Raw genomic sequence first — 26129 nt, 5'->3', positions numbered from 1 at the left:
GTACATATTCTCACGTATTAACTGGTAATGAGCTGCAGGAAAAAATAGTGTTTTTAAATTACACAATGGTATCTCAATACTGACAGCTCCCTGCTCATTCTCACATTCATCTTTCAAAACACAGTTCTTCGTTGCTTACAAAGTGTTTTCCCCACCCTGAAAAAAACTCTCAATTACTTTCTTCAATTCCTATGAACAAGTGGTTCACTGTATATTCTGCACTCTTGAAAGGTCAAAATCTATCTATCTGTGCAATTAGTTTAACTCAATGATAACATATTCATATCCTGTCTGGGGAATAACACTGATGTTTTCTGGAATAAAGCGGAAAGTAGACTTTTCTGTTTTGGTTCATGTTTCAAACTATTCCCTTCTATGTAAATGTTCTTGTAAAGAAGAGGCAGCCCATTTCAATAAGAAACTCTATCTACTCACTGAATGTTATTTCTCACTGTACATAAGTAATAGGAGATTTCCTACTTTTTACCCACTTCTGCCCCATAGATTTAATATGTACACTGGGAACATGCAGAATATATTGCTTGGCACAAGTCAGCAAAGTTTCACCTGTGAGAACACTGTATGAATTCAACCTTTGGCTGCTTGTACTAAACCACAGGGAGAATATACTTAAGTGATGCAGGGTTAGTAGTTTATGTACAAACCCACAAAACCAAACCCATAGAGCAGAGCTTGCTGATACTCTGACTCCACCTTGTTTGAATAGCTATGGAATGAGAAAGGCTTGTTCCATTGCAAACACAAAGGGAGCACAGCGCTCTCCTTCTGAAATAGAGGGGCTGCAGGTACCTGAGAGAGGATGCAAAGGCACAAATCCCATAACAAAAGACTGAATGGGAGAGGAAAATAGGATCTGTTTCATAGGGAAGGCAGAGAAAGTGATTGATGCTTTGGAAAGCAGTGCGTGGTGCATCAGGAGAGCATACTCATTCTCACATTTTACAGTCAAACTTCCTTTTATGTACCGGAGTTATATTTAAACATCCATTTATCCTTAATGTACAAAGCACCTGGTATTCCTTGCTATCCCCTGCAACAAATCCCCAAGATTCATTTCCAGAACCTCAGTGTATCACTGATCTCAACGCCACAACAGGTGAGCAAAATTTATACCACGGTTTGCCCTTTCTATTTCACACATTTCTGTGTAAACCTTGAGAGGTAGGAGGAGAATTATTCCTGGTTCATATATGACTATGATTTTCTTCTCTTCCTTTGCAGTCAATGGATTTGTTTCCATGGATTAGTTTAGGTTCCAGATGATCCCGATCTTAAGCTATTATTTTCTCGTTGTCACAGGTCAACTCTTCTCTTACTTCGTTTTAAAACTGAGGTAAGCTCTACTACTATGAATATGGAAATGAAGCTCCAAAAACCTCTTTTAGGAATGAGCGACAGCCAAAGTTCTGATTAACTTCACCTCTTTTGCGGGTTTCTGCAATGAATGCAAATGGCTATGAAATCTTTTCCAGCAGGGTAATGGAGGGAGGAAAAGAGTTGGCTGTAATTTTTAGAATTATTATTCCTATAAACCCATTCTCACACCTATCACTTGGGACAAGTGAAGGGCCAAAGACATGCCAAACAATTACACAGCTACATAGGTCTGTGCACAAGATATTTTGCATCAGGTTGGCTGTAATTTGGGCTTGCTACATTGGCACTAGCTCCACCTCTGTCAGATGGCAGCAGAGAAAACAACTTTTCTGGGAGACTAAATCCATCGCAACTGTGGCCAAGCCACGTTGTCATTTTGGAAATTCTGTTTGGGAAGAGCAGCACCTCGCAATCTGAAGTGGAGAAAAGGTTTGCAAAACCAGGACTCCACAGTTGTTGATTTTCACTTCACTTCCACCACTCCCAAGTGGTATTGCAGGATGCTTAGAGCCTGTTGGTGACACCAAAGTAACTGGACACAGCTTCCAGAGGATTTATGGTGTTCTGTCCTAGTTCTGACCTTAGCCAGCTCTTTGTGTCTCAATGAGAAATCGTTTTTAAGTAGGTTTATATTTTCTTTTGCTACGCATTTGACTTGAGACAAACCAGATGATTCTGTTTCCTAGTTCAGGTAGAAAGACAGAAGAACCATCTTTTTCAAATCACTGAAGTTCAAGACACAAAGGATCTTGGCAAAGTAGGAAGAGAGGTTAAGATCATCATTGATCTTTTACAATGTGTTTGCAGGTACTTCAAGGTCTACAGAAGGGTTGATGTGGTGATGGAGTGAGTCTTGGCCTTATGCAGGCCAAGTTCAATACTGAACATGTTCAATACTGAACAAATCAATTTACCCATTTTTCTTTATTGGTAAACTGAAGACTGCTGTTCCCTGCCAAGCCAAAGCAGCTCACTTCATTATTTTTCTCAATATATTTTGAAATCTTCCTTCATTCAGTCTTGTAGAGGCCCAATACCCACTGTTGCCATAAAACAGACCACAGGAAAGGACACAGCAAGGTAGATGGACCTGTTCTAAAGGGTTCCTGAAGTCTAAAAATATGCAACAATGATAACTAGATAGGTAAGAACTTGTTGGAATACCTGAGGACTTTTTTTTTAACAAGAAGAGAAATACAGCCAGTTACTTTGGTGTGAAATGAGCGCTGACTTAACTTGCCAGAAGCCAAGAGACCAAGTCAGAAGTGTTAAAGGTGGCTCTGTTTCCTTGAAAGGCATGTTTCTCCAGCTGCCATCCACAGTATTAAAAGATCCAAGTAATTTTAGAGAGTATCGCTATGCTCCTAATGACTCATCTATTATTCTATTAACTGTTCAGGAGGAGAACAGAAAAGCTTCCTAATTCAACTGCTATATGTCTGAGACTGTAACTCTTGTACAAAGATTTTAATCTTAGAGCTGTGCCCTTGAAAATTGAGTCTCCCGTTGGATGAGGCTGCAAAGACTTAGAGCAGCATGAACAAGGCTGTTGTAAAAATTTGTTATTGTAACCACATTGTTCCACAGGACTGGTTTGGCATGGCACTGTAGCTGCTTTCTGCTATTTTCTTGCCCCAAGAGGACAGACAGTTCAGAACTGCACCTCCTTCTTCCAGCAATATCATGTTTTGAGCTGTTGCTTCTGCTGTGCTGTGTATCTGTCAAATGCTGCAGGTGCTGAAAAATAGAGGTGAAAGCACCCATATGGTGCTTTCAGATCACCAAACTGACTCACAGAACCCAAAGCCCAAAAGTACCTGTTTGGTTTTCTTTCACTTGTAGGGGAACGTAACAGGGAATCTATGGAGTTACATCCAAGTGCCAAGGACTGTGAAAGGATTTATTGTGAATGTCTTTTACAAGATTCCTTCCTTGTTGGAGATAGGTCCTTTGGGGTTCCCCTTCATCATATTGCTAATCCCATGCATTCAAAATTTATGATGCACATTCCCTAGAATACCAAGATGACTTTAAAACCACAGTGCAGCGTGTGTTTTTTTCTGGTTTTATTGTAATTTTCCTTTTCAGATTTCAGAATGCAGGCATCTACTGAACTCTCAGGCTTCCTTTTACAAACACGAGAGCTAGAGACTCACTTTAATTTGTATGTTTACAAACATTCTTGTACGGATCTGTGGTCCAGATCTGGCTTTCCCTGGAATCAGTCAAACCAAGACTCAGGATCAGATGGTAAAAGTAATTTTATGTTAGTTGTGTATGCATACGAGGGTGTGTGTTCACATTCGGTTTTTTTTTCCCACCTACTTCTTCATCTACTAGTTTAGGAATTAAAATTAGTTTAAAAATATTTTCCCTTTCCACACATACAAGAAGTAACTGCATATATAGTTTATCTCTTTTGTTTTAAAATATTTCTAGTAATCTAGTCATCTAAAATCATCTAGTCATTTATTCCCTGGATAAGGAATTGGTTGGATGGTTGCATTCAGAGAGTAGTGATCAACAACTTGATGCTCAGATTGAGATTTGTGACAAGAGGTGCCCCTCAAGGGTCTGTATTGGGGCCAGTGCTGTTTAATATCTTTATCAACGATGTAGACAGTGAGATCAGTGCACCCTCAGAAAGTTTACAGGTGGCACCAAGCTGAGTGGTGCAGTTGTCACCAGAAGGATGGGATGTCATCCAGAGGGACCTGGACAAGCTGGAGAAGTGGGCTTGTGTGAACCTCATGAAGTTCAACAAGGCCAAGTACAAAGTCCTACACCTGGGTAAGGGCAATCTGCAGTTTCAATGCAGGATGGGGGATGGTGCGATTGAGAACAGCCCTGCGGAGAAGGACTTTGGGGTGCTGATTGATGAGAAGCTTGACATGTACCAGCAATGTATGCTCGCAGCTCAGAAGGCCAACCGTATCCTGGGATGCATCAAAAGAAGTGTGGCAAGCAGGTCAAGGGAGGGGATTCTCTCCCTCTAGTCTGCTGTTGTGAGACCCCACCTGGAGTACTGTGTCAGGTTCTGGAATCCCCAACATGAGAGGGACATTGAGCTATTGGAACGGGTCCAGAGGAGGACTACAAAGATGATCAGAGGGATGAAGCACCTCTGCTATGAGGACGAAAGGGTTGAGGTTGTTCAGCATGGAGAAGAGAAGGCACCAGGGAGACCTTATAGAGACATTCTAGTACCTGAAAGGGGTCTACAAGAAAGCTGGAAAGGGACTTCTTACAAGGGCATGTAGTGATAGGAAGAGAGGGAATGGCTTTAAATTGGAAGGGGGAAGATTTAAATTAAACATTAGGAAGAAATTCTTCACGATGAGGGTGGTGAGGTACCGGCTTAATGATAATATATGTGAAGCTTCCAAACGTGTACCTGACTGAGGCAAAAATGACAGGTCAGTGAGAGACAAACTTTCTGGTTTAGGCAATATATTAACTCCAATGAAAAACGCATACTATGGTCTTCTGTTTTAAAATGTCACATCATGTGTTTCTCCGCCCTTTTGCTGGGTGAGTTTAATTTGATTTGGAGTAATTAAGAAAAAATTCCAAACAACACACAAGTTACATGATGCATTACTGAAAAACAATTTTTTTTTCAGGTTATCTTCAAAAAACTACAAATGTATTTTAAAACTAGCACTTTTTTCCTCCCTTCTGTTTGCCCTCTCTATAAAGCCCACTTTCCCTATGGAATGTGGTCTCATTTTAGCTTGAAAGCACATATTTACATCTCATCTCTGAGTCTCCACGGTGCCTCCTGAGCTCAGCAAGGACTAGTTCATGGGACAATTCCAAAGCAGCCTTTTAGAAATTTAAATCCAACCCCAACTCTTCTGATAAATAATCCATTCAGTCCCTGGGAACACCAGGAAAGACAGAAAAATGATACCACTAATAATAAAAGCAAGAGCTGCTGTTATTAATAGAGGAGCTATACAAAGTGTGCATTAAATGAAGCTCATTTAAACATGCTCTATTTTAATTAGATTTAGTTTAGTCACCTAAAAAAATCCCAGCAGAACTTGTGGTGGGGCTTTTGCTGCTGCTCCCTGCTGTGAGTCCACCTGTTTTTTCCAGCCTCGCTGCCTTGGCAGTTGTAAAATCCCTGGGTCGGCTCTGCAGGCTGGGGCAAGTTGCAGGGACGGGATTCCAGACCACCTTCCCGCTATGTGCAGGGGGGCAAGATTTTTGAGTGAAAAACTAGCTTCACCCAGGATTTACCAAGCTAAGAAAACAGAAAAACAAAGGCTGCTAAGCATCTACCTTGTTTTCCAAACAGCAGGTTTTCAGGCAAGGAACAGACCCATAGTTTCAAGCAGTTTTTCATCCTCTGCACAAAAATCTATTTAAAAAACTACACTTTTGTAAGACAAACCCTCCACCCAGTGTGATAATCTTATTTTATGTATGTATTTTTGAAAAAGATCTACACAGATACAGCAAGAATAGTGTCTCTATGCCTTTGGCTGTGATTTAGATGCAGGAAAATTCTCCTCCTTGGAGTAGTTTCCTTCCTGGGGATTGCTCAGAGCCTGACCCAAATCCCAAGGAAGCAGCATTCGCAGGAAGCACCTTTGGTAGCACGGACAGTGCAGAGAGGAGGCTCCTGTCAGCCACAGGCTGGAGGTGAGGGGGACTATTTCTGTATACACAAGTCCAGGATCAGCTGAAGTTGCTGTTCACTGGCAAACAAAAATAAAGAGACAATTCAGAATCAAAGGTGAGTCAAAGAAAAAATATGTCCAATAAGAGGAGGCAGCCCAGACAATCAGTCAGATGCCAAAACATGTGACAGACCCAGAGGCAACTCCAAAACAACCAAACCAACTGCCTGTGGAGTCTGCCAAGGAGCCAGATGCTCCTGCTTAAAAATATCTTCCGCTGCCTTGGCATCTGCATTTTCTGCCTGCCATCAAAAGAGGAGGCAGGGGAAAATGGGAGAGGGGTGCAGGGGGGAGGGGGACAGCAACTAATAATATTTTTGCCATTTTAATTCTAAGTACTCCTGATTATTCATTTGCAGTTTGTCATCATGTCACCAGACAGCAAAACAAAACCCCAGCCTGGCAAGGCTGGGAAGGGAAAAGCAGGCAAAGCCCTCTATGCAGAAGGCAAAAAAATGATGAGAAAGATCCAGTAATTCCACATTGCTGTGGGTGGCACATTCCTGTTAAGGTGATAAAAAGCTATAAGCTGCTGGATTTGGCAGTTTACCACCCAAGAGAGTACCCGTGTGCCCAGACTCAGATCTCTGCCTGGTGGTGGCAGGGCCCTGAGGATGGAGCTGGGCACGGGATGCTCCAGCTTGCACACACCCAGGGTGTCCCCAGGTTACCCCGTGCTACGCAGTGGGGACAAATGGGGAATGAATTGTGCTGAATGAAAGTATTGCTGCTGTTCATCATAGCAGCAGGTTTTGGTTCACAGAGGCTGTGGCTGCGCAACAGAGGCTTAAAATACACTTCTGTACACTTAATGAAGATGCAGATTCTTTGTTACTGCCGCTTATGATTAAAACCATTAAATAAAATACACATCCTAGAAACATCAGTTTAATCAGTAGGGAAAGGTCAAAGAAATTCATGGTGAAAAAGGAGAGATTTTGTGCAATTTCTGTTAGAAGAGGAACTGTAATGCAGAATTATTATCGCATTTCATTTTTATTGCAGATCATTATGGAAGTTTTCATAGGTGAAAATACCCCTTCAGAAATCAAGTGGCAAAACAGTTTTGTTCATGTTTCTTGACTCTTTGAGTGGGAATCAGGGATTCCATGTGTGCTCTGTCCCTCTGTCACTGAACTGATTGTGCGGCCTCAGCTTTTGCACACACAAACACACCCTTCATGATTCTATGTGTTGGATGTGTCTGTCACTGCCCAATCCCGAGCAGATCTGTGCTTCCAGAGCCAGTTCTATTGGAGCAGCAGGTGCCGAACAAGACCAGAATACAACACTCTTGTTGGAGAGTTATTTTACCTGAAAAGAGTGTTTGTTTTTGTAAGATAGAAATCAGAACATTATCTTTCTTCTGAGCTGCCCAGGCTAGGTTATTAGTCAGGAGAGTTTGGGACACTAAATGCATCAGGGACTGCCTCAATTGACATGCTTCAAAGCAATAAACTTGCTACTAAGTGAGAGACGTATCAGAGACCACCATTGCCTTTTAGAACACAAACAGCACTGAAGGTCAGGTCAGGCAGGACTGGGGTAAAATTGCAGCCCAATCCCAAGATCTTGTAAAGAACAGAAAGATCCTTTTGTGATGTTCGAGTTGTTTTCCCACTCGGATGTGTGATGAGGCTCAGCTTTATGGTGTTTGTTTCAGGGCAAAGTTTCATGATGGCTGGTCACCAGCAGAGCGGGCAAGTTCTGGGTTCGTAGCTTTTCTCTTAATCCCTCAAACAATCTGGCAACTACAGGACTGCTGCTACCTTTTCCGCAATGAAGGGTCAAACTCTTTGCTGAAAATCTGCACCACACCTTGCAGATTAAATTTCCCATAAAACACACATTTGCAGAGAAATGCAATCGCAGTAAATAAATAAGTAACAGGAGCCAAAACAGCAGTATGGTGAATCGGCAAGCTTACTCCAAATAAATGGAAAGAACTTGCGGTGATGAACATTTCGTGTGAGTCTGGTACTGAGATTGTAAGAATTTTGCATGTCTACATAAACTGACTGATAGCAAAGGAGTTTCTAGTTCCCCTCATGGCACACACAAATGTCTGTTAAAGACATAAATATTTAAAAACAACAGCTAGACTAAGAGGGTTAGCTTTCATTTCATCTAATTTGGCAAGCATTAAATACACCCACCAGAAATCATTTTATTTTGTGTAATTTAATAGCAGATCTATTGTAGCATTACAGTTTCTGACATACCGAAACAAATCAACGTGGCCTTTTTTAAGATCAGAATTAACATAAGGCTGTATTTTAAATGATAGATGGAAATCAATAAAGATTAAAACCTTTCTGGGTTATTCACTTATTTTCATCCTCTGCTGCCAAGTTTATTTGCCTTCCTGCATGTAGTACGGAGACTTTGATCCTTATTCAAATACCTCAGATATTTTACTTCCCTCATGTTTGATCTGGTTCTCAGGTGAGAAATACTGGCAAAACTTGTTAGAATTACACCTGCCAAAGGTAACATACAGGCTAGCAATATGAAATTATATAAACTGTACGATGCATGCCCTTTGGGTTCTTACACATCAGAATAATATTCCCATAGAAATCAATCTGAGATTTTAATTTCTTAAACCCTCTCTCCCCCTTCCCCCTGCCCCCTCCTCCGTCCTTAAAGAGATAGATGGAGATATGGAGAAACAAGTGAGATAATATCAAATAAACCAGGTTTAGAGTGGTTGTGGATGACCTTCACAATATGTGTTTTGCAATTTTGGGTGGATTAGAGGAAACTAATGATGGCTTTGAAATGAGCTTTTGGATAAAGCTTGGGAAACTCTAATCATTACAAATCCACTACTTAAGAGAACAATTCTGTGTAGTACACTGCAGCTTTGAAGCATACGTCTTATTTCCTTTCCGCTTCTCAACAAACTTATTTTTGTTTTCACTTAGTCTAGTCTTCTTAGAGGAGCCCAGTGACTGTTTTCATTTTCTGCCCTGCCTTTTAACTTAAGGGAGCCTATTGTTTTTTCCCATTGCGTTGCCCTTACAGTGCCTTTTGCATTCATTTTAGGACACACAGAGTTAACAGACTGGGGAAGAGAGAGAGGAAAAAAAAAACCCACTTGCATTAAGCCTGAAGCCTGTCACCTTTTCTTGGCAATTACACTGCTAATGGCTGGGTCCCAAGCAAAGTGGCAAAGAATATCTCTTCTCACGTTCCCAACTCACAGTGCATTCCCAAATACCAGATGGTGTTTTTGGAATCCATTTCACTATGTTTGATATGACAATACTTTTGTATAATGTTAAATTATATATAACTATTTGAAATAGCTGATATCAGAACAAGACAAGGAAAGGAATATTAGATGCAAGGAGGAAAAAGAGAAACTGAAGACTGATGATTCTCATCTCCTCCTGTTGTATCTTGTGTCTCAGAATTTTGTGTAATTTGAACAAAAGAGGAAATAAAAGTGCTTCAACACACTAGCTCTCGCAGTGGTACTATACAGAAATGGTGTTGTTTCCCTCCCAGAACTTGGTGTACATCTTAGGACGCCTGCCAGCTCTACAGGAGGCAAGTGCAAAATCATAAATAGTGCAGAGAAAGCAGGAAAAAAGAAAAGGGGAAAAGAACCCAGTCATGAGTAAACAAGTTCCAAGATTTTCTTTACAGATTTTTCCTTGAAATCTTGGGAGAAACAGGGCCCAGAAAATTCTGGAGGGGTAAACTGGTACGTCTCCATTAGCTTCAGTGGAGCTATGCCAGTCAGCAGGAGCCAAGTATTTGGCCCAGGATATATAATTTGGATCTATGTAGTAAGTCATCTACACATCTCACTGAAGGCGAATACAACCTTTGCTTGCCCTAGATTAGCTGTTTCAGTTTTATGTTAACACCGATGGACTTACAGGAGTTAGAAAATACATTTAATTTCTATACATTCACCATGACTAGACTGAAGAGCAGAAGTAGATTAGTCAATCCTCAGGAGACAACATGGACCTCAGCTTTAGGAGGCAGAAAGATTTTCCATTTGTTGGGCACGCTACAAACAATTTCACAAGAACAGGAAGAAAATGCACTACTGAAGAAAAGAAGTATTCAAGATAATCAGTGTCTTGTCAGTCTGCCAGTGATGCTACTTCCATTATCAGAATCCCATCGTTTAAACAGTAGTTAGTTTCATGACTTCTAAATGTAAATGTTCATTTTTATGTAGCCAGAACTTTGTTTTCTTCCTTCTCAGTTGCAGCTCAAGACACATTTTAACAACCAGCAAACTTTCAGGATAAATGCTTACAAAAACCACTTCCCAAGTTTAAGCATAACATGAATATTGAAACCGCAAGGCCACAGCTTTGCGAGTAATTTGTCTAGTGCAATTAGTTCTTTTCCTGCATATGCCACAGACCTGTGGTATACATAATCCAAATGAACATTTCATTCAGATGGCAATGCATGAACAACTTACCTCATTAATACTTACTTTTTACACAGCAAAATACTGGGGTTTGCTTCTTGATTACTTATACTGCCAGCATAATGATTATCAACCCCTAAAAGGATCATACAGATCCAGTGACTACTACATAATTAACAATAACCTGTAGTAATGCAATTTAAGAGTCTTTTTAATGGGCATAGATGGCAGAATGTATAGCCCATCTTTCTTTGTCATCCTAGAAAAGGGGCCCCATGCGGAGCTGCTGGTTGCTGAGTGATGCTTTGTAGTCTGTACCAGACAGTTGCACAGTACCAGCTGCATTGGCAGGTAGCCGAAGTGCAAAGAGATAGCTGCCAAGCTATGCTATACAAAGGAAGCAGTGCCAGAGAGAAAGGGACCTTTGCATGAAGTCACCTTTGACCCTGAAGCCAGCATGGATCCCATATTCATCAATTCCAGACAATTGCATCTTTCATTCCACCACAAACTATGATTAGAAAGGGCCCATTTGTGATAGCGATTGTTAGTTTACAGTTCCCAGAGATTGGATTATTTAATCTTTAGTTCCGTTGGCAGCAATATTTTCCCTAACCTTTTGTAATGGCATACCACTGATGATCTAACATATGTATATGGGGAGATATACACACACATACACACAGGCACCTCCTTCCCCACCAAAACTGGGTGAAGAGATAAAGACACAAAGAAAAGGGAAAAGCCAGAGTACACACAATTCATGTTGTTTGCCAAACACTGTGCTAATATAAACTTTCAGAATTCAGTCTGGAAAGTGCAAAGCACTTCATATGCAGCAGCATCTCAACTTTTGGCCACAAACCTGACTTTCCTACAGTTCTTTCCATTTGATAGGAAAGCTTTTTCCTTAGAACTGAGTTTTATCGGAGGCATTATTTTCAGACAGCTGCACGTTACTTTTTTTAAAAAAAAAATTCTATAAATGTTGACCGCTTGTAGTACATGCAAAAGAAGAGGAACATTAAACAAATTTTAAATCAACTCATGAGAAAATCACCTCTGACAAGCAAAGCCACTCTCTGAGGGGTATGGCGGGGGGACACAGTGCACAGGATAAAAGCAACAGGGAAGCGTCGATGCCTGGTTCTTGCTGCTGGTCTCCTGTGTGCCTGGCTTTGATATTGTGAGTCCTATTGGAACAGTGGAAGGGCTCACAAGATGCATGTCAGCATTTGCAGGTTTGCAATATTAGCAAATGGATTTTTAATAGCAAATTTCACCCATATCCCTCCCCAAGCTTCACACAGCACTTCCCTGACCCATAAAGGAAGTCACTGGCCCAATCAACAAGTAAGTAAAGAACACACGCTATCTGTAAATATTACTCTTGGCAATAAATTTCTACAGCGTTCAGGCGAAAAAGGGGTAAAAACTCCACCAGAATTAAATTAAGAACTAACATTTGCTAATGGAAGTACAGAGAAAATGGAAAAAAAAGAGATGGGAGTCTATAAAACTTCCGTGAAAATCTTTTTTTGATCTGGTCTTTTGGTCTTAGCTTGGAGATGTTAGCTGAAAGGAAAAAATCTCTCTACCTGAAGGCTGGCCGTATTGTGCTGCACCTGACTTCTGGCTCACATACAAGACCGTCTGTTCTTTATTTTCACTCTGTATGAAGCTAATGGAATTTGCAGTTGATTAACCTCAAATCTGGAGTAATGATCCAGCCTGGGACTGCAGCTGGCAATGTTGGGGCTATTTGTACTTCTTAACTGAGTAAGACAGCAACAAGTATAACGGCACAAAGGTAAAGATCCTGGAAAGACAGGTAAATGCCAGAGGTGCATTAAAGGAGTTGAAAACGTGACCTGAGAGTACACATAGTGTTCCCCCTCCACAAGAAGAGGTGTGAGCACCAGCTCTTTTAAAAATTAATCGCAAGATATTATAATAAAAGGTATATGGCTACACTTATTCAATGATATACTACAGGGGACACTCAAAAGATAAGATTTACCCTTTCTGCACACTGAATCTACGCATTCAAAAAAGGTCATCTATTGAGGAATAGCCTCTGTATAAAATTTAGGACACACAGCGTCCTGGAACTTCTCTATAACTTCCGTTTGTGTGAGGGAAAGCTAAGTCTTCATTCGATCAGGTCCACAAAATAAGATTCAGAGTAGAATTACACTGTATTATTTGTATTTATTTATTTGTGCCAATTAATTATTCTGTCTGAAATATGAAAAATGGCAGCTGAATCACTACAGATAAACACCAACAGAAATTCAAGTGTTTTTTTCATAGATGTGTTTCTGGTTTTTTCTTCACAATTGTTCAAAGCTTCAATGAACAGAATTACACAAATGTGCACCAAATCTCAGAACTAATTTGGTTTAGCAAGTGCTTCACACATCTTCGTTTACTGAACAATGTTACTTTCAAATCATGACAACATTCTTCCTTTCTTGCCTCATGACTAATACAGTGTTATTTAAGATGCTTCTCTTCAGACACTTCAGATCTTCACAAATATTTTTCCCAGCTTTACTACCTGATTTCTAATTAAAATAAAACTGAGAAAGTTCCTTCCACTGCTGTAAATCCCACAACCTGAGACCAGTGATGGGTGCTGCTGAAAATGGCATTGCACGGCTTCCCTTCCATGGCATCGTTTGGGAGAGAAACTTCTTCAAGAATTTAGATAAAATGAGAAGAGAGCTGGGGTGAGCAGCGCTTAGTCTTGAACTCTCACACTGCTTATTGGATATATCCATCTTAATGTGATGTAGTGAAAACAATTTTTCAGTCTAGGGAAGACCATTATTTCCATCCTATATAAAACTTGTTAAATTAATGACTAGCAGTGGACGTTACTAACACTACATTACTGTCTGTACTTTATTTATATATCGTGCATGTAAATATACATGTGTGCACGCACACACACACACTGTGTGTACTATATGTCAACAACTAATCAAAAATTGTTTGCCCACAAGCATATGTGAAAAATTCATCTAAATAATTGTACATTTAATTTTTAATGAAATCCCAGTAATCCGCTCAATTTACCGAACTCCTGCTTAATACTGAAGAGTGGTGTGCACAGAGATTTCTGTGTCTTACACAGTGGGCACATACGTACCACTTCAGGCATCCTCAGTCAGGTTTTATTATAATATTATCTTGATTTTGAGATCACTGCTTTTACTTGTGTGCAGAGTGAAGAAGCATATGCTATATGAGTAACCCATAGTGTTTGGCTTAAAGGCAAAATAAAAGTCAGCAATAAATAAACAGTAAAAAACAGATTGCTGGTAGATGGAAAGACTCCACAGCCTATTAGGTCTTTCTTGTCTTTCGCTTCCCTAGTTCTGCAAAAGCTTATATTCATAAGTAACTCCTTTAAAAAAAATGTACTGCAATTACAGCATTTGTCTTCAGATAGTGTTAGAAACACATTAATTAACATCTAACACCCTTTCTGAGGTAAGTGACTTTTATTATTATACTCCATAGACGAGGAGGGTGAGACATAAAGAAATTAAAGTGATAGATTTGGCAGACCTCTACAGAAACCAAGGGAACCATGTTGCATATCTTCTTGTAAGAACACACATTTAATCAGGCACCTGCATTTTGCAGGTGCAAACACCTACAGAATACAAATAACAATTCTACGCCATGCTCATGCACACCCATCCTAGAGCGTGCACCCACAAAATTCATTAGAACAAAGACATTTGCAAGCATGAACACATACATGGAAGTGCAGGTGTTTGATTATTTCAATCCAAAGCATACAAACAGATGTTTGCATCAAACTGAAATTGTCACCATCTCAAAACTCTTCAGCTCTGTCATTCCACCCTTATCGGTCTGCTTATTTCTCATATTTCCAGAAGGCTTTGTCTCACACTGTTTTTCAGGGTACAGCTTCCACTCATTTTGTCTCCAGCCCCTTATCCTGTCAAAAGGGAAAATGAAAATTTCCTGCCCACTGATTTTCCTGCTCTTAGGTCACTATTCACTTTTTGACTAGACAAACATTTTTTTAGTTAACGTTTTGTATCTCTGCATATCACTACTGTGAAGATCTCACTTTTTACACAGGATCAGTTCAATGATCATAGAGCAGATCTGAAAAAAAGATATGTTGAGATAACCAACAGAAAAGTGGACTACACCATTCAAAGATGGGAATAACTGGTCCCTTAAGGACATGTGGCTCCCAAGGTTAACATGCTGTGAAACCACAGATTTTGTCAAGCTGTAAGTGGGAGACACCAAGATGCAAGGCTGTGGGTCATAGCGCACAATGGAGTGTTAGACTTTTCTGAATCCAGTGCCACAGGGCCACATTGTCGCCCTGGTCTTTGCTCTATGTCTCGTCTTTCTTTTCTCATTTTTCACCAGAGTTTACAGTTTACCGCTAAAATATTCCCTGAAATTTTGGAATTGAGCAGATGCAATGAAAAGTGGCTGCACATGTGAGGATATCTCATGGAACTGGCACAGAGCCTTGTTTTGTTCGGCCACTGCTGTTGTCCTGCGGCTCTTTGGCTTCCTGCTATGGAGTTGCCTCAGTGCAGAAGAGTTTGGGCAAATGAGCTATTAATCTGCAATTCAAACCGTGTCCCTGCATCTGAAGAGAGGAAAACAAACCCACAAAGTTATTTGTCTGTTCACTGGTCCATTTACTGGAGGACCAGAGCAGTTGGTAGCCCATACGTTATTGGATGGGATTTTTAAGTAATGAAAAAGGAATAACTTCAGAGAGATGTGGAGAAGAGAGAGAATACAAACCTTGTGGCTTACTCTCCCTACTCAGGTACAATCTCTTGGCCACTGCTCTTCATAACCCCAGAAAATATGTTCTCTTATCAAAGCCTGCCTGCCCTCCTTCCTCTCTCCTTTACAGTGCCTGTGCTTGGATCAGTTCTTTAGGCTTTCTGTTCTTTAGATTTTTAATTCTTGACGCAAACTCATTGCTGGTAAGCAAATGTGATTGCTTACCAGGAGCCAAGCCTTCTTCAAGGACTTCCCATCATTTGAGGCCTATGTCCTCTTCCTGCATCTCTGCATACTTCTGTGGAAGCTCTTTCCCCCATTTCTCTGTGGGAGACTTAGAAAACTTTATTAAGAATGAAAAGAATAGGTGCCCATAGAGATGTAATAAGGTTCTATAAAAAAGGGAATATAGAGAAGCAGATCTCTTCTCTACAATTTTTTAATGACTCTACATAGCGATAAAATTGTGTCCTATGAAATTGGGTGTCATAGTTATAATTTGTAAGAAAGTTACTACTTTGTTTCAAATTGTTTAAGGATTATTCATTCTTTCTTAAAACATGAGGGAAATCCTTGGGTGTGTTAAACAGTGTCTTAAACTACAGTTTCCTTCCTTGTGCATGGCAGACAGACAGCTGATCTTTTAAGCCTCGCTTCCTTATAAAACCAAGATAAAAGGAGATGAAGTAATAAGTCCTGATGCAATGCTTATATGTCTATACTAAGTCCTCATTAGCAGCAGAACATGAGTAAATTTGAGTTTTACTTGTGTTTACATATAATCCTTTAAAACTTGTTCTGATTTTGCTTTTGTAAAAGTCTTGGTGTTTCACCTTTCAGCCACTGTCCTAAATGAACTGTGTTTAGCCTATTCTTCTTAACCTATTCGTTCAAACAGCAACATAAAAGAAAATTTCTAGTACAAAACATACTGACAAAGAGAAGTGCATGTGCATATTGTTTCTATTTGTTCTCAAGAGCAAACATAAATGCTGATTGAATGAAAAATCAAATGAGAGAGTTTTTCTCCTTTCTTATTGAACATAAAAGGTTAACTTGGGTCACTTTGGAATACCCTTTATATTTCCTTGATATAAACCAAGCCATGCTCTACTTTCCATTTCCATTTTATTTACTAGAGTAAAGACGACTTTCCTTTCTAGAGTAAAGAAGACTACTTATGAATATCAGCATATTTCCATGCAGAATCAGGTCCATTTTCTCCAGCCTAATTAAATTCTGGATTTAGAAAAAAAAAGAAAATAGAAATGCTCCCCTCTAATTTACTCGCAATCTCTCTCAGTCACGGAAGCGCTCTGCTAGTGACCATGTATGCCCTGTGCCTTCTGAGTTAGTCACGTTTAAAGCAGAAATGTCTGTTTGAGAGCACTATTTGTGCTCTTAATTTCCACGCTGCTCCTATTGACAACCTCAATCCGTGTGTGTGATTCCAATTGGGTTGTGAAATTAATATGGCTGTTTGTGTACATCAAGGGCAACCTGCACTCCTTTGAAAGCAAGGGCATTGCAATTATTGGTAGTAAAAGTCTACAAGCTTATAGTGCCATCTGTACTATCCAACACTTCCACCCATATCTAGTTGTATTGCTAACTTTGCGTTTCACAACCCCTGAAAACAACAAACCCCACCAAAGAACAAGACACGCTTATATGGGCAAAATATTTTGAATCTCACTCTATTAGCCAACACATCTATTTAATCTGTTCTAATGATTTTTATCTTATTGAGAACTACTCTTCAGTAATCTAATCTACAGAAAATAGTTCCAGAGGTATTCATCAGAGTAAATATAAGTTCTAAAACCTTTCCACAAAAGAGCTATTGCAGGCGTGAACAGCACCAGCTCCAAAGGCACTTCAGTCAGACAGGCTCCTGCTGCCCTGAGAGCAGTCAGATGTCTTGGGAGTGTGGCAGAACCTCTGAGTTTTCAGGTGGATAAAGTACAAGTATATTACAGACATAAATTGTGTGTATGTACATATAAAGAAAGATCCAGCATTTGCAATAAGTTCTGCAATCGTTACTGGACAGTCCTGCAGTACTTGTGAAAGAGAAGTTCCTAGTGAGATTAATGGAAATAACAACAATATTATCAATAAAAACCACGCTATTGTGAACTAGCGTATTTGTCTTCAAAAATCAACACAGAAACAACTTGATTCATCCTAAAATCATCTTTAAATATTAATCAGTATCAGTGACCACATCTGAGAGAAAGGAGTGAAATATGCCTCTAGCAGCACAATAGGATTCTGTTCATAATGGGATTAAAGCATGGGAAACTTTTCGATAAACCAAAAACGTTACCTTTTCCCTTTCATATGAAGGTAGCAAGAACAAACATTTTCTTCCTCACTCATAAAAAGTTTCGGATTGTTTTTCCGTTCACATGAAAACTACTGGGACTTTTCCAGCAAACAGTTTCAGAATATTCTTTTATTTTCAGCTCCATTTTTGATTACTCCCAACATCCCAACTAATTTAAAGACCCAGTCCTGGTGTTCAAACTGAAGCACAGGATAAGTCTCACAGCCTTTGGTTTCAGAACAAGGTGTTAGAGCTTTCAGGCAGTGTAACATTTTTTGATTGTCTTGCATGGCCTTGTATTCAATAGTTTTGTCACCTTCTGATCTCAATACAGTGTGTAAAATCAAATGATGATGAATGGTGGGTGGTAGCACAGAGACACCTTAGGCATAGCCTGGACCGAGGCTAGAAGTCTTCCTATTTATCCTGCACAAGATAGGTTCTCCAAAATGTATTTTTACTTGCTTTTCCCAGCTATCACAATGATTTCATTACCAATGGCCACAATAAGCTCTGGAAATAAAACTTGGGCATCAATAGTGAGAACAAGCTGATTCTCAAGGGTACAAAGCTGTGCTCTTCTTCATTCTCCTCCTGGTTAGACAGCTATCTACACAACGTCCTTCTTCCCCAGTAAACACTGGTTGAGGACATTGGATCTCTGGCTCCTGGCTCAGAGTGTAGCACTGGGAGTCCAGACAAAGTTTTTTGGATGAACTGACATTTCCCTCTAGCCCCTCCTCAGGGTGTCCTGTGGTACACCATTGTGTTACACCGTTGTGTTACAACAAATGTGAAAGTTTGAGAGGAAGAGGGTTGAACAAGGGTTAACACAGCACATTCTCTTCTTACTAAAATGATGTCATTTCCCTCCACCTTCCTGAAATTATCTGTTGCTTGGTTGTTTACATACTAAAGCTAATTTAAAATATATATTGTAGACCCGCATGGCTTAAGATTACATGAATTCTCATATCAGAATATATTTAGACAAATTTGAAGCTACAGTGCTTCAGTGTTCTTAAAAAGTATTGCTTTTTAGCCACAAACTACGCATTTGTTTTTTGTATTTTCTCCAGAAAAAAAAAAGTAAGAAAACAGAAGTACTGATACACTGCAGAAATTGTCCCAATGAGTTTATAATCCAGTATAAGTTACACAGTACTGATAAGTAAAGGAAGTTCAACCAGACAGTTTAATCCTCCAATTTCCTGTCTTCTAATCAGCCACTGACTCCTCTGGCTTTAAATTAGAAACAGCCATGGCAATATTCAGGACAGGTGAAGGATAAAGGGCAAGTACTTGTAGGCAAAAGGAGTCTACGTATAGATTATGAGGATACTATAAAGTATGTAAGACAACGCACTGGACGCACGTGTTTCCGTTATATATGGAATTTAGCAGCTCTGACGGTGAAGGAATGATTTTATTAAAAACATTTATACAGCAGCTGAACAGTGTATGAACATGTGAGAGTTACTGTATAAAACAAAGAAAATCCATGTTGCAATGTTACAGTTTGTTATTTTTATGGAGGCAGGAGCAGGATAATTATTAATACACACATGCTATTTGATATACAGTAAATTATAAATAGGAAGAAAAATCGGCAAAGCCATGTATGGTTCAAACAGCATGCGGGGATAACCATGATAAACTTAGATAACAGTAAGTTACGCATGTATGTGTGGATAGGCTTAGTGATTTAAACAAGAAATACTACCTTGGAGTGTCTCACGCTTCTGGACATTCTTAGCTTCAGTAGTAACAATTAGTTTTTTATAGATGAAATTAAATATTTATTAGATGCACCATTATTTTTAATCTAATTTTCAGTGAGATTTATAGTAAGGATTCTATTAATTATTAATTGAAAATAATGCTAATAACATTTTGAAATTTGAGGTTTTTTTAACAGTACAAATTACCAGGGAAATTTTAGCTATTCTTCTGAAAAAATGGAGCATAGAGGTAGATAAAGAAAGTATTTATCAAGAGGTTCAGAGAAAAAATGGTGTTGAGTTAAAAACCTCTAAAGTAACAAAATGACCATTTCAAGTCCAGTCTAGATAAATTCTTTGATAAATTCTCTTTGAACTTATGGAATTTAAAGATGATAAAGGCATATGCACTGAACTGTAGATCGATAGCTTGATAATAAAACTAGAAAATAATTATTTTGTAAAATAACTGGAAGAGCCGCTTTAACCGTCACATTCAATAACAGTAGTTTGCATGCTAACTCATACATGGAGTCATTTGAAATGGCTTCTTATTTATTAATGAGCTTTCTTTCTTCCAGTATTTCATGAAGGAGAACAGTTTGGGTTTTGAAACTGTTTGGACTGAGATAACTTATATTATTGATCGAAGTTGTTTCTCGGTCACTCAGGTAACTAAACCTGTAGTTGCTCCACTCCTCCTAATGCAGCAACACCGGGCTGATGGTAGCGTAAACCTTGCACAGAATTTGGCCCAGGGTCTTTAGTTTTGTATTTTCATTGAGAATTTTCCTCCAGTATAGACCTTTGCCGCACATGTATTTCAATAACCCCGTCCAAAGGAATTTTGCAGACAATCCCTTATTAAACATCTATAATAATCACATGATATTGGCTTGCTAGAGCAAATAAATTAAAAAAATAATCAGCTTGAAATAAATGTTTATAAAAGTAGCACAGCTGCACATATTTGTTACAAATGCAGGACAAAGTACTGCAACTTTTCTGCGACTAACCCTTTAGTGTCTCTATGACAGCATCAAATTTAAATAAAATGTGGCAATGATTACAAAATAATGACAATTTTTCAAACAAACCAATTAATCTCATAACTTCAGACTGTTATACTGGTTAAAGTATTTGCTATCACACTTACATTAAAAAATATGCAATTCCTTCTTACACAAATTTACAGGTTTTGAGGGAAAATTTTCTGCTAAAATGTCACATTACACTATAGCCAAAATAATAACTGTTTCTGCATTTACTTGATTAAAACATCAGAAAAAAATAGACTAGGTGTCAAAAGATTGCCTAAAAATGGTGGTGACAAATGCAATTATTGTTAAAATGCACAAATCCTGTAGATTCATCCGAAATAGCCTGAAACATTTATAACCATCTACAGGAAAGAAAAATAACGCTTTTCTTTTACTTTGACCTTTTGCTATTTTGGCAAGTAAGATAAAATATATTAGCCATTCCATCAGATGGCCAGAGAGAAAAACTAGCTGTGATGAGGAAAAATGAATTAAAGAGCATTAATAAAGATTATCTATGAAAGAAAATAAGGTCAAAATTAGAACTCTGCATTTTAAAACCACTTTTCAAAAATGCAAGCTGCTTTGGCCAATGCTAAAATCCATTCATTTTACTAATCATGCGATCAACCAATCTCCATTATCTCCAGCCAGCTAGCTATAAACATGCTACAGAGTGGAGTGAAAGAAGGAGAGTGTGAGGTTGAGAGACAGAAAGAAAGAGAGAGAGAGAAATCAAGAAAGAAAGAGAGAGAGATTACTACACCCAGCCTTTTATAAAGCCGTTTCTTTCATTATAACAAGTCTTTTCATCAAAACGACATAGAACCTTTAAGTTTGGGCATAATACTCCAGTACAGTATACAGCTATAGCTTAAAACAGATTTAGAATCTGCTCCAGAAAGAAAACAAACTCCCTCATTTGACACACAAATTGTTTACGATTCATTAAAAAGCAAAATTGCATATCACAGTGCTGGCAGCTGAGTCCATATGGGTGCAAGGGGTATTCACTCATCTCTTTGTATGCTGGCAGTACCAAACCGAAGTTTAGCACTGTGCAGCTGAGATATTGTGCAGCCAGACGATGCATGAGGTAATTTTAAAAGCTTTATTTGTCTTTAAAACATTAAAATCTGCTCTCTAGCTTACTTTTGATTAAAAGAATGTGGCAAATGTGATAAGATTTGGGGGTAAAAAAAATGATAATAGATATCTACTTTTTGCTGTATGTTTCAGATTCACAGATTGCGTGAAAAACTGCTTATTACTTCATCAATAATTGAAACTTTGTACGAAAATTATTTGCAATTAACACATCTATTGTAAAGATCCTGAATTATTCATTTCGGTTAAAATAAACATCTCTCATCTAGCACAAACTTCTACAAAAAGGGGCTATTTTAGTGTTGGGGGGGGGTTTTGTTGTTCTCTTAGAAAATAAATAGTGTGACATTCAAGTTTAAGGAGAACCTTCTGCAATGTTTAATCTAAACAACAGCATGTGTGGTTATAAAACTGTTTATTTTTAGGCAAGTGCTATACTAAAAGTTTCCAGCATTTTTACATATTATATTCACAGTACTAAAATGTCTGTGAAATAAATGGGACTGAAATAAGACTTCCTCGGACACTTTCCATAGGGTGATAATAACTACCTAAGAACATTTGAGGATACTTATTAAGTAATAAACACGGACGAACCTCATCATAAAAGCAGCCGATAGACAATAAAAGAGGAGTGGTAATAAAATACACAACTGGTTTAGAATAAGGCAAAATCACAGCATGATATAAATCATGTGGTTAAAACAGGTACTTGAAAACTTTGCTTTGAAAACGATAACTAAGAATCAATAGCCTTATTTACAGGGTTTTAACAAGCTAAAAAAAAGTCACATGAATAATCAACAGTTTATGTGCATGCAAATACCCCTTCCCCCCTCCAACTTCCCCTGGCAGAAAGTCTAATTGGAAAATCAGTACTATAAGTAAAGCGGTTACCCTTCCCTGTTGCTGCTAACCAAAAGCTGCATGTTACATTTAACTGGCAACCGCTGGCAAACCTCTAATAGACGGTTAAAAAATTAAGAGTTTAGACAAAACAAAACAGAAAATCTAGCCTGAACACCTTTAAATACAAGCCACATGATATACACAATGGCCACCACCAAGCTGCAGAATAAAAACCTTCCGGATCTCACTTTTAAAAGTCTTTCAAGTCCTCAGAGGTCTTAAACTTTCCAAATGATACCAAAATTGGTCCGGCGGCGAGGGGGAGGGAAAGCCCCCGACTTGTTTCAGCGTATCATACAATGAAAGTGATCATGCCTTGTTTTGTAATTCCACTCGCCAGTCCTTTTTTAACTGATATCTATGTGAAATGAGCTGAGGTTCACGGTCCAGTTAGGAGCGGATAATACATTCATTGTCCTGGCAGCAAACTTTTCCTCTCACTGGAAGAATTCACGCTTGCCACAAGAATAATAATTACAGAAAACTAAAAATGCACTGCTAACGAATTAATCCCTAACGGACAACAAGCTAACGAGGGCAGTAATGATTTGAGGACTCTCTTCCTCACAACAGGACTTGCATCTTCTGCCACAATGGGCTATTGTGCATCCTCCTAACTCACTATACCTCTTACAGATTCAAGATGTCAAAGGTTGTCTGGCCCGGCTGACCATGACATGCTAGTTAACTCGTTCTACGGAGCACGTTGGGACTTTATTGAAACTTTAATTGCACCCAAAAGCAGCTAGAGCCAGAATATGTGGGATCTGTAACACATGGCTCCAGGTCAGCACAGCCCGGTAACCTGTTCTAACGTAAACAAGCGAAGGGTAAAGTTAGATGGGGGTCTCCGATGAAAGGGAGCACCTCGCAAAACACGCTTCTTTTGCACGTGATGATTTTACACCACAACGCTACCACACCGTTTCAGGCTTTTATAGTAAGCAACTTGCTTTATAATGGACTGAACTTTCCACCTCCCCTCTTTACAAAATATTGCATGGTAAAAAATGTACACACATGAACGCTTGAAAGCAGCAGATAAAGTAAAACAAACTGAGCGTTAGGCAGCCGACTGAGACAAGTTACTCTGCAAAAGGGTTTTTCAAACTACTTCTTTGCATACCTTTTTTTTTTTTTTTTTACCCCCCCTTAAGGAGAATTGAAAAAGCTTCCCTCTGGAAACTGTAGTGCACATTAACGGTCTCCTGTTACACAGGGGAAAGCACACAAGTGGGACAAGTGTGAGGCTGCTCTACTGAAGAGTGTGAAAAAAATCAAATGTTAATTTGATAAATGTGAGGTCTGGGACATTTTGTCAAAGAGGGAGGGAAAGTAGAAAAGGGAGAAAAAAAAAAGCAGCCCTGCTGCCAACTCACCATCCACCAAGTTCTGGCCGAGATGTCGTAGCAGAGCTGCCATTTGATGGAGCCGTCGGAGGTTTTCCCTGCCATTATGCTGTCAGCAAGCTTCATCTGATGCTAACTCACGGGAGATAAGACACCTAATTGAGAAAACATTTGCACTGGCATGTTGGGCAACATGTAGCCCGGTCCATACCATATGGAATCATGGGTAAAAAAAAAAAATCTCCTTGACAATGAACCAATCTCTCACAGACCCAGTGGCAAGGTGAAGTGGAGATGAAAAGTCATCTGCTCCTAGCACTGTCTTCTCCTCTCTCTCTCCCTCTCTCTCCCCCTTTCCCTCTCTCTCACTCACTCTTTTTTTTTTTTTTTAAATAAGAACCCACTGCTCAACATCAAAGAGAGGCGGTCAAAATTAGGACTTCATCACTCAGATGATTTTGGTCTGCAAGGTTTTTCTTTCCTTTCCTCTTTTTTCTTTTTTTAAGAAGAATAAAGTGATTTAATAGGACAAAGGCAGGTAGTGGACTGTGGAGGGAGATCGCCACAGGCTATTAGCCTAAAATTTCTGCTTGACAGATGGAACTGCTTAGAGACTATCATGCAACGTTTTGGGTGTGTTTTTTTTTTTTTAAAGACTTTCAGTCTGAATCAGTATCTGTTTATCGCAGCTACTTTTCTCATGTATGTGACTGGGGGGAGGCAAGACTGGATAAAAAAAAGAAAAAGATTGCGTCTTTCTTTTTTCTTTCTTTCATAATTGTGCATATAAACATTTAAGCAAAAGGCAAAGTGAAAGGCAAAACGAAAGTGTAAACTGCTTGAGTCTATGTCTCAATTCAGTGACAGAAGCTTTCTGAAGGAATCAAATGGTCTTTCATTTTTTTTTTTTTGAGACATTAAAGTTTTGGCTCTTTGCTCCTTCTTGATTTTAGATAGCGGATATTACTGTTTAAATGAATGACTTTTCATATGAAGGTTCAAATGGCTGAACTGCTCCCTAAGAACTCTTCTTAGCTTTATTTTTTTGTAATGTAGTTTTTCTACTATATTTTAAAAACCGTTTTTTTTTTAATGTTATACTTGCTAATACTACCAGGTGATAACTACCAAAGCCCCATGGAGGTTTGTTTCTCCTTCCTGCAAAACTTCTCTGCAAGATTCAAAATGTATATGAGGAATTGACAGATAACTTGGAAAAAGACAACTCCAAAACAAACAGTTTTGAGAAGTTATGAAGTTCTGCTATTGTCCAATATAAAATCTTTTTCTGGAAAACAAAGTAAAAGATAATCATGCATTTCCCCACCTCTTTCCTACTTCTACCTGTGCACTGTAAACTGAACAGAAGTATTACTTTTATGACAGCTGACTATTAAACAGGCAGTGAATGCTTTCCATTTAAATCACCCTGTTGTATTACACGGAGTGATGGTTGCTCGGCTATGACCACCACCACTTCAATCTGTGCTGTAGTGCCTTTCCTCAAGCACTTGAAAAAATGAACTTCTGAACTGGCAAATGGACTTTGCCAGGAATACTTCTTAGGTCTGGAGAGCTATGACTGATACAACTTGTTCACTCCAAAACAGCTAGTCTGCAAATCTTTTCATGATTTGGAATCAAGACGCAAATGTATTAAAAACATCCACCCTATTTTAAACAATATCCATTTCTGCTCACATCAAAAAGGGGAGCTCACGGGTGCAGAATTCTTCACTTGATTGTTTTGTGTACTGTTTTTTAACTGTTTGGCTACAGCCAAATTACAGTTCCGGGCTGCATAGATTACAAAACTGTCATTCAGTACAAGACAGAACTAACATTCATTGAGCTCCAATAATACCTTCAGAATTCTGTGATATACGAGACAATAAGCAAATTATTTACAAAACCAAAACATGCTAATGTAACATGCAGGGGTTAGTCTTTAGTTTTGACCCAGCCTTAACAATCTGTTGGACTGCACAAAAAATATATTAGTGCATGATCGATGCAACTACTTGCCATCTCAGTTTCCTTTTTTTTTTTTTTTATTCCAGATAGCAGGTATAATCCTGCTGTCATTTACAGGAAAGGTTCTGACTAGCATGAGAAGTGTTAAGTTTTAGTCTGAGTGCAGGAAAAAAAATGGACACTGTGCCAGGAACTGTCCTTGTACTGGCTGGCCAAAGCATTTATCGTCTTCTGTCACTGCAGGTTCACTAATGCTACCTGTCCTTTCTGTGGTTTGTTGCTTATTGGAAAAAAAACTCCCTCCAAATAATCACACAAAACATAAAGTAAAATGCTTAAGTAATAATCAGCCTTTGAATCAGTGTCAGATTCAATTTTATGCTGCTCCTTCTGCTGCTGCCTCTCAAACCAA

General features: G+C 38.9%; 1 protein-coding gene across 7 annotated transcripts in view; it reads right to left on the bottom strand.

Moving 5' to 3' along the window:
• NFIA (nuclear factor I A) overlaps positions 1-23945 on the bottom strand; it is a 358619-nt gene extending 334674 nt beyond the window's left edge. For 2 of the 7 annotated variants that reach the window (XM_069861899.1, XM_069861898.1), the window contains exon 1: positions 23774-23944. In XM_069861899.1, coding sequence (XP_069718000.1) covers positions 23774-23869 — 96 coding nt within the window. In that variant the 5' untranslated portion in view covers positions 23870-23944. Of the gene's footprint in view, positions 1-23773 lie in introns of all 7 variants that reach the window. The other 5 variants (XM_069861902.1, XM_069861909.1, XM_069861900.1 and 2 more) reach the window with 4 other exon arrangements.
• Positions 23946-26129: the final 2184 nt, after the last annotated feature.

The sequence above is a fragment of the Phaenicophaeus curvirostris genome, chromosome 8 (assembly GCF_032191515.1).
Source record: "Phaenicophaeus curvirostris isolate KB17595 chromosome 8, BPBGC_Pcur_1.0, whole genome shotgun sequence".
Classification (NCBI taxonomy): domain Eukaryota; kingdom Metazoa; phylum Chordata; class Aves; order Cuculiformes; family Cuculidae; genus Phaenicophaeus; species Phaenicophaeus curvirostris.
This window is presented reverse-complemented; position numbering and strand designations above follow the sequence as displayed.